General features: G+C 37.8%; 1 protein-coding gene across 15 annotated transcripts in view; it reads left to right on the top strand.

Moving 5' to 3' along the window:
- The window catches only part of PLCB4 (phospholipase C beta 4), a 388,840-nt gene that overhangs the window by 351,267 nt on the left and 20,757 nt on the right, over window positions 1-16,816 (top strand). For all 15 annotated transcript variants that reach the window (XM_081291654.1, XM_081291650.1, XM_081291653.1 and 12 more), the window contains 3 exons: window positions 4,387-4,436; window positions 4,584-4,649; window positions 16,245-16,360. In XM_081291654.1, the coding sequence (XP_081147780.1) occupies window positions 4,387-4,436; window positions 4,584-4,649; window positions 16,245-16,360 (232 nt within the window). The remainder of the gene's footprint in view (window positions 1-4,386; window positions 4,437-4,583; window positions 4,650-16,244; window positions 16,361-16,816) is intronic.

Raw genomic sequence — 16,816 nt, forward strand, 5'->3', positions numbered from 1 at the left:
TTTCTTTTACCTTATGGATTTTTACTGTCAGTTTTGTTTATTCATTTATGCATGATTTCAGTGTCCTCAATATAAGGAAATCAAGTTTTTCTTACACTTATGTACACACAGTGCTGCAGTTAAAATTAAGAAGTGACAGACTTTTCCAATCCAAAGCAATGTAGCAATTTAGTGGGAAACTGTGCATTGAGCTTTGTGAAACAAATTAGAAAATGAGAAGGCACAAAGTATCTCAGTTTGCCCTGGTCCTACAGCTGTTTGTCTGTTCTTTCTTGAAAAGAACATGGAGCAATGTAATGACACAGGCTTTGGGCATTGCATACTGGCCCTGGTCATTATGAACATTAGCCACTCAGACAGAGACGGACAGTGGAAAATGAGGGAGCTGTGTTAAAGTTCTTGTCTCACATCCACCAATACATAAAGACATTAGAAATTATATGGTGTTAGGTAGCCTGAGAAAGAGTGTGACCAACTTAAGACAGCTGTGATCCTTGTTCCAGAGGGAGCATGCTTGTGTTTAGAGCTGCTTTACCTTGGTTCCCAAGAAGTCTGCATTTGAAGGAGCCAAGCAGCTGTCACTCTGCTCTATTCTTCCCCACGGATGCTCTGACAAGAAGGGTCTCCCTATTGTTCATCTGGGCAGCTTACTCAGGACACCTGAAAGTGGGGAGGAGGGTAAGGTTCCAGTCGAGCTGGACCTTAAAACATAGATCTGATTCAAATGGAAAGTTTTAGAAGGATGGAGAAGCCCCAGAGAAGGCAGCCTGGGCAGGAACAAGATGGAAAGCAATTCAGTACAGGGAAAGAGGGTACAGGCAATGCTAATAGGTCATGGCAAGCTTTCTTCCTGGTCTGGAAAGGTTTCTTGGATCACCCCAATAAGGAGATGGGGCACAGCAATGAATGAAGAATTTTAAGAAGATTAGTACTGTCTTAATTACTGAATTAATTGAAAGGGCAAGATGCTAAGATTCATTAAGAATCATGCCTCTGTCACAGCATATACCATGTTATATTTATAGAGTGTTAACAACCAGAGAAAAAGGTTTACAGGTGAGACCCACCTCATCATCAATGTTTTTCTGGGACCATGTCTAAGAAGGGTTAAGCAGCCTTTCTTCTTAGTAAGGAGGAGGCTAATGAAAGAATGACAGTGGAAAAGGAGGTCCTGGATAGAGCTAGGAGTAGTCAGAAGGAGAAAAAGAAAGGGAAGGAAGAATAGGAAGGAAGAATGAGTAAAAAGAAAGAGAAGGAAGAATAGGGAGGAAGAATAGTTTGAATGTGAGCCTTAGGGAGGGAAAGGGTCAGTGAAAACTCAGAGACTTCAAGGTGAGGTCCCAGAGCTGGATGGTAAGCAAAGTAGAGTTGTTAAGAGGAGGAACTGTTTTTGAGAGTCATTGAGAAGAGGAAAATGATTCTGATTCTGAACATCTTTGAGTTCAAACTATTGCTGATACATCTGGGAAGAAACAAGTGATAGTAAATCTGTGGTAGATTAAGAGGAGGAAGGAGGGTCGGATCAAGTGGAGGGGTGATAAGAATAGTTAGGCAGAATGAATAGAAAGAAAAAAGAGGTTTATAAGAATGAATAGTTCTCAGTGCTTTATGTATATATACATAAAGCTGAAATTTAAAAAAAACAATAAATAGAAGGAAGATATAGAGAATAGAGGAAAGGGAAGCAAAGAAGAGTGGGGGGAGAAGAGAAAATACTGGGGACTGAGGTGGAGCAAATTACACTGCATGCTTATATGATTATGTCAAAATGAACCCCGATGTTATGTATAACTAAAGGCAGTAATAAAAACATAATATGAAAACAGAAGAATTCGTTTTGAGAAGAAATTATGTACAGGACTCAGGAACTTATAACTAAAATAAATTACTGTGGAGCCAGAGACACTTGGATGATGAGGGTGGGAACCTGGCTTTAAAAAAAAATCTTGATATGGCATAAGACATGGAATGCAGGCTCTGGTGGACCACTGGTGCTGTCAGTAGGAACTAAGGAAGAGAAAGAGAAGAAAAAAACAAAAGAGAGGTACTGGTGAAACAAGGCCCTGAGCGAAATCCCAGGTGGCAAGAGTATAATATACAGCCGAGTGGATTCCTCTCCTCTCCAAAGGTGAGGCGCTGGCTGGGAGGTTCTCAGATTGCTTCTCCTGGATTTGCAGTGACTGCACCCATGCTGCTTCATAACCTTTTCCATTTTAAAGACAAAGAATTAAAAAGAAATTACTCAGTTCCTAGTTAATTTTCAAATTAGGGATTGAGAGAAAACAGGTGATTTTAGAGGAACTATGTTGATAAGAACGAAACTTTATATAGTGGAAATTCAATTAGCCAGAATCTTTGGAACCTGAAATGTGCTACTTGACCTACTTTCCTACCAGAGAATCCTGCAATTGCCCACCATCCAAGATAGAGACCTGTAGCCACTTGTGGCTTTTTAATGTATTTAATTTCATTTAAGCTTGAGAATTAGACCTTGAGTTTCTTATTCACACTTGCAATATTTTAGGTGCTCAGGAGCCACACATGTAGGTGGTGGCTCTCTATTGGACACCTTGCACATAGGAAACTTCCATTGTCATCCAAAATTTCTACCCATGGCTGGGGTTGTAGTTCAGTGGTGGAGCACTTGACTCGCACGTGTGAGACACTGATCCTCAGTACCACATAAAAATAAGTAAAGTAAAGGTATTGTGTCCATCTACAACTAAAAAAAAAAAAGAAAAAATTATAAAAGTTTTACTGATCACACTGCTCTAGGCAAATAGATAGAACTGAGTATATATAGTTTCCTTTTCTGTAAAATGTGTGTTTCTTTGTTCTAATTAGATCATTTATAGGAACCAAAAATTTTACAAGTTATTTGTGTCTTTCTCCAATAAATGTTATTGAGGGAGGTGTAAGTTTTTGCAGGTTCCTGCTTCTCAATATTTAGAAAAAAGAAAATCTAGTCATCTGGGTCAAGATCATATACTAGTTGGTAGATCTGTGAAGGATCTTATATGCCTCCCAAATCCTGCATATTCCTTTTATAGGCTAGAGAACTGAGACTCAAGGGTAAAGAGCTATTAGCTGTGTCAGGATTCAGTTCCCTGTCCTACACCACCTTTTCATTTACTCTCTGCCAAAAAGCAGGAAGGTGGCTTGTGATCTCAGACACAAGACATCAGAGAGGGACCCCACAAACCCTTCACACTCCTATCCTAAAATGTTATAGATGCCAACCCTAATTTCTCTCCTCTAAGACTCTGCCTCTACAGCCTTCCCACCCTCATACTGGATGTGCAGATCTTAAAATGAGCCAAGCTGGAGAAATACTGGCCTGGGACTTGATGCTGGATGTTTCTTGAATGTATCCTACCCTGGCCTTTGGGATTCTAATGGAAATCAATTACAGTGCAGAGGACACATTCATTTTGTTGGCCCCAAATGAAAATCTGTGAACAGAAACCACTAAGGATTCAGATTCTTCTGCAATGGTGGTTGCCATAACAACACCTGGGCTAGCTTTACTCAGATAGTTGGCTGACTTATTGCATTAATGTAGGTTCTGATGGCAGCATTCTGTTATACAATAATTTTCATTATGCCCTGTATGTTGCTCCACACTATAGTTACTAACGTCCAAAGATGAAATTTGTTAAAAAAATGATACTGAAAAAAAAAGTATTTTGTTCTTTGATGATGATTAAGTTTGGAAATAGAGTTGAGAGTTAGTTGACTGATATTATATGCCTTGAAATGCAGATGATTAAAGTAACTGTAATAGATGACATTGTGCCTGATCAGATCCCTTTTTGGAGTTGCTTAGCCCATCTACCAACTGCTAAGAATGTTGACCTTAGTTGCGGTGCTTTTCCAGAAATTTTCCCAAGCCATGGGAGTTCTCTTACCTGAAAGGTTTTATAAAACCTCTGAAGCTCTCATCTGACTCATCTGAAGTCACAAAAGCCCACCTTCCTTTCATCCTGGTAGAGTGACTCTCAAGAGTGCCATTTATACATAGGATCAGGCTGAGAGTGCATTTCTGCTAGAAGTACACCCTATTTCTTCCTGTGCCCTATCCTCCCTCTTTCTCTCTCCCTTTTGGATTTCTCCTGAGAGTCTACCATCAATATGTCATGTGCACAGAAATCTTGTTTGTGAGAAGGAGACTTCTCAGGCTCTTCTTATAGGGAGCCTAAGATACTAAGCATTTCAATGGTCTATTTAAATGCTGTATCATAGGAATTTAAGGTGTTTATATCCATAACATTACATGTAATTCTGCTTCAAAGTCATTAGATAAGTTTTCAAATCTGTAAATTTCAGATGAACGGTTATCATTTCTGATTTTTAATATGCACAGTAACTTTTAATGACTTTTTTTAGGCATTGAACTTATCCCTCAAGTGAGGATAGAAGATTTAAAGCAGATGAAGGTAATTGGACCATTTTGCAGACACTCTTGTATTATGCATGTTGGTAAAACCAAAATATTTTTGTTTCTCTCCAATTGCAATCATTCTGACTACAAAACACACACATTCACACACAACTTATTTTGGATTCTCTTTCCCCCCCCACAGGCTTACTTGAAACATTTAAAGAAACAACAGAAAGAGCTAAATTCTTTAAAGAAGAAACATGCAAAGGTACAATGTCTTTTGTGTGCATGTGCGTGTTCAATTTCATTGGCTTTCTTTTTGTGTTTCACTTTGATGAAAACCTATAGCTTCTATTTTGTGTTATGTATGGAACAGTTATGCATAGACAAAAGCACTACTTAGGAGCTCATCCTAGCTAACCAGACAGCAGTATCTTCATTTTAACCGATTTGCAATGGAATTGCAATACAGAATCCATTAGGGTTCCGTTGTCACTGCTTTGTAGCCTGCATTTCTAACAATTATTTTAAAAATATAATGAAGCTTCACCCATTTCAAAACTGTTCCACTAATAATATAACTTTTAAAATCTTGGGAGAACAGTTATATAAAACATTTGGTGACAGCCTGACTGTCAATGACTAGCTCACACGGTGGCTATAGGTTACCCTAATTCCCTGGGTCTGATAGTTCAGCACCCATTGTGGAGGAAGAAGCTAGCAAGCTCTGTACTTCCCACCTCAACACCTGGAGAGGGAACACTTCTCATTTCCCCAACCCAGGGTTATGTAAGCCCTGCTCAGGAGCCTACTTCTGAAGCATATTTATTTTTCCTTTTAACCCATAAGAAATCTTTTTGGCAATGATTGGGAGAAATTGTAAGGGTTGGTTACAAGTTTAAGAGAACGTCTGTAGGTGGGCCCAGGAATTCTCCAGGTGTTGAAAAATATCCCAGCTCACAAACAAGATCCTTTTTTCCATTCTTCCCTCACAAAGAAGGGAGAAAAAATGCAGCATCATTTTCCTTTCTAAACTGTGTAACACGTGCTGCTGCGGCTACTGCTGGGAGGACAGTGTATGCCCTTTTCTGTGAAGGGCAATAAGAGCAAAAGAAACTTCATTTTTTTAATCTTTTTTTTTGTTTGGATATAAATGACAGTAGGGTGTATTTTGACATATTATACATACATATGGTGCAACCCATTATAATTTCGATCCCATTCTTGTCGTTAAACATGATGTGGAGTTACACTGATCATGTATTCATGTGTGACCATAAAAAAGTTATATCAGATTCATTCCCATCCCCTCTCCCCTCATTCCCCTTTGTTTACTCAAATGAATTTCTATACATCCCCTCTCTACCCTCCCTTGTTATGGGTTAACATTCACATATCAGAGAAAACGTGTCTATCTTTGGTTTGGGGGGACTGGCTTATTTCAGTTAACGTGATATTCTCCAGTTCCATCCATTTACTGGTAAATGCCATAATTTCATTATTCTTTATAGCTGAATAATATTCCATTGTGTATATATACCACTTTTTCTTTATCCATTTATCTGATGAAGGGCACCTAGGTTGGTTCTATAGCTTAGCTTTTGTGAATTGAGCTGCTATAAACATTGGTGTGGCTGTGTCACTGTAGTATGCCGATTTTAAGTCATTTGGGTATATACCGAGGAGTGGGATAGCTGGGTCAAATGGTGGTTCCATTCCAAGTTTTCTAAGGAATTTCCATACTGTCTTCCAGAGTGGTTGCACCAATTTGCAGTCCCACCAGCAATATATGAGTGAACCTTTTTCCCTACATCCTCACCAATATTTATTGTTACTTGTATTCTTGAAAATTGCCATTCTGATGGAGTGAGATGGAATCTCAGTGTGGTTTTAATTTGCCTTTCTCTAATTGCTAGAGATTTTGAATATTTTTTCATATTTTTTAAATATTTTTTAATTATTTGTTTATTTATTTTAATAAGACAGCAGAATGCATTTTGATTCATTGTACACAATTGTAGCACAACTGTTCATCTCTCTGGTTATACATGATGTAGCATTGTTCAGTCATACATGTACCTAGGGTAATGATGTCCATCCAACTCATTCCACTATCTTTCCTGCCCCCATACCCCTTCTCCTTACCTCCCCTCCCTCCCCCTTTGCCCAATCAAAGTTCCTCCATTTTTTTCCATGCCCCCTCACATTATGGATCAGCATCCACTTGTCAGAAAGAACATTCGGCCTTTTTGACCATTCATATTTCTTCTGTGACACACCTGTTCAGTCAGTTCCTTTGATGATTATTGATTGGGTTATTTGGGGTTTGGGGTGTTAAGTTTTTGAGTTCTTTGTATATCCTGAAGATTAAAGCATTAAAGATTTTCTGCCATTTCTCTTGGCTGTCTCTTCACATTCTTAATTGTTTCCTTTGCTGTGAAGAAACTTTTTAGTTTGAATCCATCCCATTTATTGATTCTTGATTTTACTTCTTGTTCTTTAGGAGTCTTATTGAGGAAGTCTATTCCTGAGCTGATATGATGGAGAGTTGGACGTACTTTTTCTTCTAGTAGACACAGGGTTTCTGGTCTAATGCATAAATCCTTTATACACTTTGGGTGGATTTTTGTGCAGGATGAGATATAGGGGTTCATTTTTTACTTTGAAATGACTTTAACCTTGCAATTCCATTCTTTATACCTTATCCCAAGCTTCACCCCAAGGCATGCCCTGTAGTCCTGGGCTTGAGCAGTATACTGTTGAATCACTCTAGATATTAAGATGCAAAATGTATGGCCTGAAAGCCCATCACTTCTTTGAGAGTTTTTTCTCATTTGAAGTTAGGCCTAATCATGGCCTATTAATGCTCCCTGTATTAGCGAATCAATGGTTCAGCAAATTTGCGGACACAGAGGTCACTTCAAATACCTGAGTTCCTAAATTCATGAGCAATTCCATTCAGTAGATTTCCTCTCCTTGCCCATTTGGGAAATACTGCATGTTTTTTTTTAAGTGTGGAGCTCTTAGAGACAAAGATGTTTAAAGTAAGGATTTCAATTTTGTTGCTTATTTGCAATAAATAGAGTATGGAAAGGCAATAAAGAGAGAGAAGAAAGGAAATAAGAGAGAATGCAAGTTAAAAGATTTTAATAATTAGGAATGAAGTTGATGCCCAAGTGCCACAGCATTATGTAACAGATTTCCCTTGCATTTAAGGTGGATTTCTGTCATTGAGAATGCACCTCAATGACCTTTGGCATATTTGGGTTGGTAAATATTTTTGGCTTCATTTAATATTTCCTTGAGGCATGACTAGGAAATATACTGTGACTGATAATAATCATGACATCTACAATTTTTCCATGTTTTCCAGATGTCAAACTAGTACATTATGTGCATTGTCTCATTCAATGAGCCTTCGTTTGCACATTAGGAAATTAAGGACTAGTGAGGTTGAACAATTTAACTAATGTTTCAGAGTTAAGGAGCACGAGAGCTGGTAATTGAACCCAAATCATCTGAGTCTAGAACTCATACTCTTTATTTCCATTTATTTATTTATTTGTTTGTTTGTTTGTTTATTTATTTATTTATTTATGTAACTGGAGATTGAACCCAGGGACACTTAATCACTGAACTACATTCTTAGTTCTTCTTATTTTTTATTTTTTATTTATTTTGAGATAGGGTCTTGCTAAGTTGCTTAGGACTTCACCAAGTTTCTGTGAACTTGGAATCCTCCTACCTCACTTCCTGAGTCACTAGGAATATAGGTGTGCACCTCTGTGCCTAACTTTATTGCATTATTCTGTGTAGGATATTGGATGCATCACTGAATGAACAAGTCCATTCTCATTGGGTCAAATGCAGTGACAACACATGGGATGTTAAGGAAATTCCCTATTTACTTGGACAGTGTTGATGTACTAGTTATCTTGATGGTTACTAAGGAAAGATGTGCCTCAGTACTTTTTGAGTTGATCTATATCATACATACAGTCACCTATTGATTCTCTTGTCTTAACTTTGAGTCAAGCTGAGTCCCAACTGACCCAGGTCATTTCACAGGCTTATCTGTTTAATCATAAAACTGCAAAGATGGGAAACATTTTTCCTGAGAGACCATTTATAAGTAACAGTGGGTCTTTCCTTCCACCTCAAATGCCAGATTAGGAGGAAAATATTAATCTCATTCATCAGCCAGTAGGTCCCAAATGACTAGATGGTTCTAAGCTGCCCTCATTTGCAGAAAATAACCTGCAGCTTATTCAAGTCCCCTTATTATAACAAGACATACAAGATTTTAAATGTCCCCAAATTCTGCTATCTGAATTTGTGTGGACTTTCATATCACTTTTACTATGCACTTTTGGGGAGGAAGCTTTAGCCTTCAAAATTCTCTAGAGTAAGTAACAGAGCCAAAGTGCCATGATGGTAGAACTTACTTGCTCCTTTTTAGAAAGTTTTTCAGAAGCATTTCTGAGCAAGTAAATGCATTTCACCTGTCTTTCATATCCTCTTACAGTTCAGAAGTCAAAAGCATAAGTGTGATTATAAGCTTATGAATGAATTTTATCTCCCACTTTAAATATACCAGGGACCCACTTTTTTTTATCAGCTTGTGTTGGCAGTATAATTTATGAAATCTGAACTATAAAACTATTATGACTAATAAAGCTAATATTTATTTAATGCCACTTTTGTGTCACATATTTTATGTACATTCTTAAATCCTCACAATATTTCTGAAACCTAAAATAATACTCTCCAAATTTTAGACATGAATAAAATGAAATTCAGAGAAGGGAAGTCTCTTGCCCAGAACAATATAACTAGTTAAATGCTGATTGAAACCTATTTGCATAATTCTTAACATCATATCTTTACCACTTATCACATGGTCTACTTTTTTTTTATTGGATGTTCACAACATTACAAAGCTCATGACAAATCATATTTCATAGATTAGAATCAATTGGGTTATGAACTCCCATTTTTACCCCAAATACAGATTGCAGAATCACATCCGTTACACATCACATTTTTACATACTGCCATATTAGTGATTGTTGTATTCTGCTACCTTTCCTATCCTCTACTATCCCCCCTCCCCTCCCCTCCCATCTTCTCTCTACCCCATCTACTGTAATTCATTTCCCTCCATGTTTGTTATCCCCTTCCCCTCGTAAACTCTTATATGTTATTTTGTATAACTATGAGGGTCTCCCTCCATTTCCATGTGATTTCCCTTTTTTTTTCTCCCTTTCCCTCCTGCCTCATGTCTCTGTTTAATGCTAATCTTTTCTTCCTGCTCATCCTCCCTGTTTTGTTCTTAGTTGCTCTGATTATATCAAAGAAGACATTTGGTATTTGTTTTTTAGGGATTGGCTAGCTTCACTAATCATAATCTGCTCTAGTGCCATCCATTTCCCTGCAAATTCCGTGATTTTGTCATTTTTTAGTGCTGCGTAATACTCCATGGTGTATAAATGCCACATTTTTTTATCCATTCATCTATTGAAGGGCCTCTGGGTTGATTCCACAGTCTAGCAATTGTGAATTGTGCTGCTATGAACATTGATGTGGCAGTATCCCTGTAGTGTGCTCTTTTATGGTCTTCAGGAAATAGTCCGAGTAGGGCAATAGCTGGGTCAAATGGTGGTTCCATTCCCAGCTTTCCCAGGAATCTCCATACTGCTTTCCAAATTGGCCGCACCCGTTTGCAGTCCCACCAGCAGTGTACAAGAGTACCCTTTTCCCCACATCCTCGCCAGCACTTGTTGTTGTTTGACTTCATCATAGCTGCCAATCTTACTGGGGTGAGGTGGTATCTTAGGGTGGTTTTGATTTGCATTTCCTTGACTGCTAGAGATGGTGAGCATTTTTTCATGTACTTGTTGATTGATTGTATGTCCTCCTCTGTGAAGTGTTTGTTCATGTCCTTGGCCCATTTTTTGATTGGGTTGTTTGTTTTCTTATTGTCTAATTTTTTGATTTCTTTGTATACTCTGGATATTAGGGCTCTATCTGAAGTGTGAGGAGTAAAAATTTGTTCCCAGGATGTAGGCTCCCTATTTACCTCTCTTATTGTTTCTCTTGCTGAGAAAAATCTTTTCAGTTTAAGAAAGTCCCATTTGTTGATTCGTGTTATTAACTCTTGTGCTATGGGTGTCCTATTAAGGAAGATTTGATCTCTTTTGGTTGTCTAAGGGCTTTGTAAATCATTATTGTCCAATAATTGGACCTTCTTGTCTATAGATATTCTGTATTTTTTTCAGTCTATATTATTTTCTTAAGATTTTCCACTGTTTCATTTTCCACTGAAAATCTTAAGATTTTCAACTTCTAAGATGAAGAATATATATGTATATTTACTTGTCTATATATACTGAGGTCTACTTGCTAATATGCTTGTCTTGCACACACAAAAAATGACAAAGTAGTGAAGGACAATGTGAAGATGCAGCAAATCTGTTACCATTGGGACATGCTGGTACCGAATCTCCTTTTGACCTGTTTAATCTAACATGCATTTTTCTGTCAGCATTTTTTAAATGGTAATACTAGCTAATACATATTGATGTCTATATAAGCACTTACTCTCAGGTATCCTTGTAACAATTATATAAAGGGGAACTATAACTATATTAACTTGTATCAGTTAGCTTTTGCTGGGTAACAAACGATGCTGAAACACAGTGACAAACAACCATTACAATATTGCTTGCAATATTGTGGGCCAGTGGTTTGAGCTGGCTTCAGCTGGATGACCTCTCTGGTCTTAGCTGGATTCATTATGTGTCTGCTGTCACTGTCAGCATGACAGGTAATGGGCAGACAGTCAGCTGGCGAATTTAGGAAGGCCTCTGCTAAACCATTTCCTCTCTGTGGTCCAAGCTTGTTCACATGGCAAAGGTCCCAAGAGACCAAGCAGAACAGGCAAGTTTTCTTGATGCCTCAGCTCAGACTGGCACACCATCCTTCTTGGGTGAAGCAAGTCATACATCCGGCCTACATACAAAGGATGAGAACTCTACCTCTTGACAGGTGGCAAAGTCATAATGTAAAGTAGGGTATATTGACAGAAGAAAATAATTGTGACCATTTTTGCAGGTAGTCAACCGTGACTCCTTGGGAGGACGAGCAAGGGTCATTTTCACTAAGAGAAGGGCATGCTTTTCAACTTTTTAAGGTGATCAGATCCTTAGAGCAAAAGGATGGACAGAGGAGATCGTTTATGCTTAACAGAAGCACACCTTGACTAAATCACCTAATTTTTAAAATGGTGGAGAAAGGATTTAAACCAAATTCAGTCTGACTGGAGAACCCAAGCTCTTAACCACTCTGCTTAATGCCTCTGAATTCTTCCACATTAATTTCTCTTTCCACACATCATCTTCTGGATGGTCTTAGCTTCAGATTTCTAAGAGCAGTCATGAGACTTTGGGCACAAATATAACAGCTTCTTTTGGAACTAGTTTTGAAACATCTGATTGTTGAGCCAAGAGCCAAAGTCCTCACAAAAATGCCAAACCTTATGTCCAGCAGAGACCTAATTATCATCTCCAAGGTGAGATCTGAGAATGCATTTTAAATACTCTTCTCTCCTGTGTACACTGTTATTTTGAAAACTGCCTGTGGGAACACTGTTTAGCACTCTTTACTATCCTTCAGCCTCTAATTGCAAACTCCACTAATGGCCTGCAGGATGCAGATCACATCTTCTTAAGGAAACATAGGCTTCTTTACCCTGTCATCAAGCAATAGTGAGAATAAATTCTCCCAGCCTTTCTGTAAAAGTCTACAACTCATTCATAATAGTTTTGAGGCTACCTAAGTGGAGCTAAGGATCACCACCCCAAAACCCTGGTTAAGCAATTATCTACTGAGCAAAGATGAAAGCCCAGGTAGCACTCTCCTAAGAGCTGTGCCCATGGTTCAGCCTTGGCCCTTTGTAGCTAAGAGCATGGACCAGTATTTACACCATCTTCAGGGACTATAGGGAGATCTCTTCTCTTTCACATGTCAATATAGATAAATTCCACTCCTGGGGCTGGTAGCTCAGTGGCAGAGCTCTTTGCCTAGCACGTGTGAGGCCTGGGTTGGATCCTCAGCAGCACCATGTAAAATTAAATAAATAAATAAAAATTAATGAATAAATAAATAATCTGTCCATCTACCAAAAAAAAATTAAATAACAATAATTCCACTTCTTTTCAGGCGTAAAGGGAAACAGACCATCCATGAACTAAATCTCAGTGATTTAAGAAATAAATGTATAGTCCAATAGGGTGTTGATTTCCAAACTTGAAGGTTAACTACAGGATGAAGATAGAATAGTGGAGCAAACATGAGAATACCATTTGCAAATGAAAACGGCCTGTGATCTCTTGATAGGATACTGAGAAGACAGGAATAATGACCATTAGAGTCCCAAATGATATAAAGATGTTCATTAAAACCTCTATGTTTTGGAAAAAAAGGTAATGTTCAGTTGCTTTTGATCCTCTTAATAGAGCTGGCAATCTGACTCCTATTTGTCTCTCACTTTCTAGAACCATCTATTCAATTTGAACCAGAAACTAGGATAATGGTTTTCATGTGTCCAACAGATGAGACATGCATAAAGCAGAACTAAGCAACAGTAATTCCACCTGAACTCATGACTCCTTGGGTTCCTAAGCAAGGGTCATTTTTATTAAGAGAAGGGCATGCTTTTCAACTTTTTAAGGTGATCAGATCCTTAGAGCATAAAAATTGAAACCCAAAGTTAGTTGAATATCTTCAATAACATGTTAGGGGAAAAAAACTGCAATTCAAAGGCTAGAGGAGCCAGGCAGGAATTAACTGAAGGAAGTTGACCAGGTCTAAACTCAAGAAAGATAAGAAATGTTCATCCACATTCAAGGGCAAGTGAGACTCATCTCCTACCATTGGTGTCTCCAGAGTATATGGGACAATTGGGTTTTCTAACAAAGAATCATAAAATCATATACATGAATTTCCTGCTCTTTTAATGTTGGCCTCTAATTCAGTGTCATCTTGAAACACTATGTAGGTCACAAACACACATACACACACACACAAAAAAAAAAAACACCTAAAAATGATACCTGCAGGCTGGATGCAACCCTTGGGCTACCAGTATCAACTTTAAATGAGTCAAATAAAATACCCAAGAAACCTACTAAAATCTGCCATTCCTATAAAGCTTCTGGTAGAAAAAATTGATTTTTGTATGCAAGACTGCTCTTGAACTCATTAACTGTAATTCATGCTAAGACCTCAAGAACTGTTAGGAAACTGAAAGGGACAAAGACACAGAAGCCACCCACAGTCAACCTGTTGGTTATCTCCAAGTTGCATGCTAAACTACCATGAGTTAACTCAGATTTTTAGTGCCATCCATGGTGTGATAACTCACCTCCATAGTGACATGGGTTACAGGGATGAATGGCAGCAGTAAATTTCTTAGAAGATGAATTTTCTTAACTTGAATGAGAAACATATACAAATGTTGCCAAAAGTTATACATTATTTCCCCTCCCCATATATCTCAAAATTAATTTTGGTATTCTTGATCTGAATGAATGAAAAACAATTATGATTCTTTGACAATGTCTAATGATTTCATTAAGGTACAAAAGACTAAAATAAATGATAGAATATTTTTGAGTTAAAATGGGCTTAGAGAACATTGTCTTGCTCCTTGAACCTACAGAGTAGGAAGTTGAGGCTTGACCCAGAGTCAAATGGCAATCAATAATTAGGGTCCTTCTTTCTTCCTAAAAAAAAGTGTTGACTAGGGACCAAATCATCCTGAAACATTTCAGTAATCTCTGCATACCACATAAGGGTAGAGTTTTGAGTCCAGAGAGAAACACAGAGAAAATCTTTTAGGATCAGTTTTCTTCTTAACTTCTGTTAACCATAATCAATTTAATCCAATATTCTAATTTCTCAAATTATTTGTGCATACATTAGCTAAACTTAATTTTTTAGCCCTACAATATTTACACACATGCTAACCAACCATGATGACTTCCAAATCTTAGAGGACTAGGAATGGAACATTTTAGTAAGGGTTTCACCCTCCACCCTGCCCAAGAACATGTGAAAGTAGTTAAATATTTTCAAGGACATATCAGTGGGCTAAGCTTGTGGGAAAGGTTTTTTGATTAAATTAATCTGATTCCCAAGTCACTCTCAGTATATCATCATGGGTATTGAGTAGTATAAATAGATTTGTATGTCATTGTATTTTGAGTAGGGTATAATAGGCATTTGAAATGATTTATATTATGTTTACTTTGAACCCTAATAACTCTATGAAGTGTGTATCACTATCCCAATTATGAAGGTGAACAGACTTGTTCCACAACTTGAGATGAGAAATCTATATTATCAACCCACTTAATGCCAGTTTGTAGAAGCTCTCACTGAAGTGTGTTTATAACACAAAGGTGTACACATTGCCAGTATAGCAATATTAAGGGTTGTCCCAAGTACAAATTAAACAAGACAGGATTGCATATAACAATCTGACCCTAAATCCACAGGAAGATAACATCACTTTTGTGCCCATTAAGTTCCTTTTCTTGGAACCTTCCAATCAGCACCAACCTCCTACCCTTCCTCTCCCAGAGAGTGGCCTTGTGCATCAATGCATTTATGTATAAATGAATTATAGATCCAGTCCTGTGTTAATTCACTAAGAGAGCTGGGGACTTAAAGTTTCATTAAAGTTTAAAAATCCTTTTCCCTTTTTTATGTCATGAATCTTTAAAATAGACCTCCATGCATTCAGGTTGCTTAAAGTCATGTCTAACTTAGGAAGAAAAGTAATTTGTTTTTAAATTGTCATTGAATTTTTAAAAAGGCAAAAGGAAATATGACTCTAGTAGTAGTTCTACAAACTGAACAACACCTGTCCATTCCAGTCAAAAGTACCACCCCACTTCTTAAGACACAGACTAATCTGTTTCATCAAATATCATTTAGAGGTGGAGGTCACTGGTGGTGCTGGGTTTTTCCTGAGCTGCAAAAGAAATCTGATTTCATATAAGTCACTGGCTGTAGTTACTGCCTTTCTCATTGTCCAGGAGGAAATAAAGTTTGTAGAGAAGTAGTTTCTATTTTCAAAGCATTGCTGCTTTAATTTCAGTGATTAAATGAAGCGGATCAGAAAACATTTTAAACATCTGTAAAACTGAAGGCTAGAACTCCTGAGTGCTCTCATCATCCTCATGAGTATATTTGAAAAGAAAGTCAGTGAAAATACCTAGTGATGTCAATTCAGATTCAGCTGACGGGGACAACCTGGGGTGGAACAATGCTATTCAAGACATTCCAAAATGTTCCAGGTGTTTAGAATCCATTTCACATAATTTCTTCTCTTTTGCAAAATATACATAAATATTTATATATGTGTATGTATGTATGTATGTGTGTGTGTGTGTGTGTGTGTGTGTGTATAGTGGCTGCACTTTAGGGTTTGAAGACTGGCATGTAGAAGGTACAATTAGAGCAGTCTCCAGGATAGCAGGAGATGAATAGGTAGGAATCATATGAAAACATGAAGCAAAGACTTTGAAATGTTTGGCACTGCCCGCCCCGAGCAGCGTTGCTTTTTGAGGTCAGTGTGTTCATTAGGTAGGTTGGGGCTTCCTGGCTGGGCATGCCCTGGAACAGAAAATTTGCGTTGGATGAGACTGAAAGTCTATGTTAGCTCTCAGACTCAATTACTCTTTCTTTGTCTTTCCAAAGACCCTGCAAAAGCTGGTGACATGATGCCAGCCCAATGGTATTAAGTACTAGCCGTGATAAAAGTCCAAATCATAACAGCAAATTCTTCTTGTTCCAGGAGCACAGTACCATGCAGAAGTTACATTGCACGCAAGTTGACAAAATTGTGGCTCAGTACGACAAAGAGAAGTCCACTCATGAGAAAATCCTGGAGAAGGCAATGAAGAAGAGGGGGTAATGCTGCTTATTTTCTTCTGGAGACTTTTTCACTTTTTATATTTTACCTTTTCCCACAGTACAGCTGCTTGTTTATGCCAAGGAAGAACTTAGCGTTGGCTCAGTTTTTGTCATTAAAAAGAGCTCCTGAAAAATGAGACTCATTCATTTTTTACACCCTAGCATCCAAACAGGGCAAGGCATCGGTCCATTTTACCTTGGTTTAGGAACCTTTCTCAACAGAGGCCCTGAAACCTACTCATTCATTGTAATTAGATCTAATACAAAAAAGAAATCTTAGCCACAAGTAATGGAAAAGAAAATACTTTTCTATTCTGAGAATTGCTTCCACTTTTTATTTTAGGAGTAATGTTAAACTTACAGAAAAGTTGCAAAAATACAGAATAAACCCCCTTCTGTGCAGTTCCACTTCCTCTTATTTCAGTTCCTGTGGTCAACCGCAGTCCAAAAATA

The sequence above is a fragment of the Spermophilus citellus genome (genome assembly GCF_964194105.1).
Source record: "Spermophilus citellus genome assembly, chromosome: 4".
In the NCBI taxonomy this organism is placed as follows: Eukaryota; Metazoa; Chordata; class Mammalia; order Rodentia; family Sciuridae; genus Spermophilus; species Spermophilus citellus.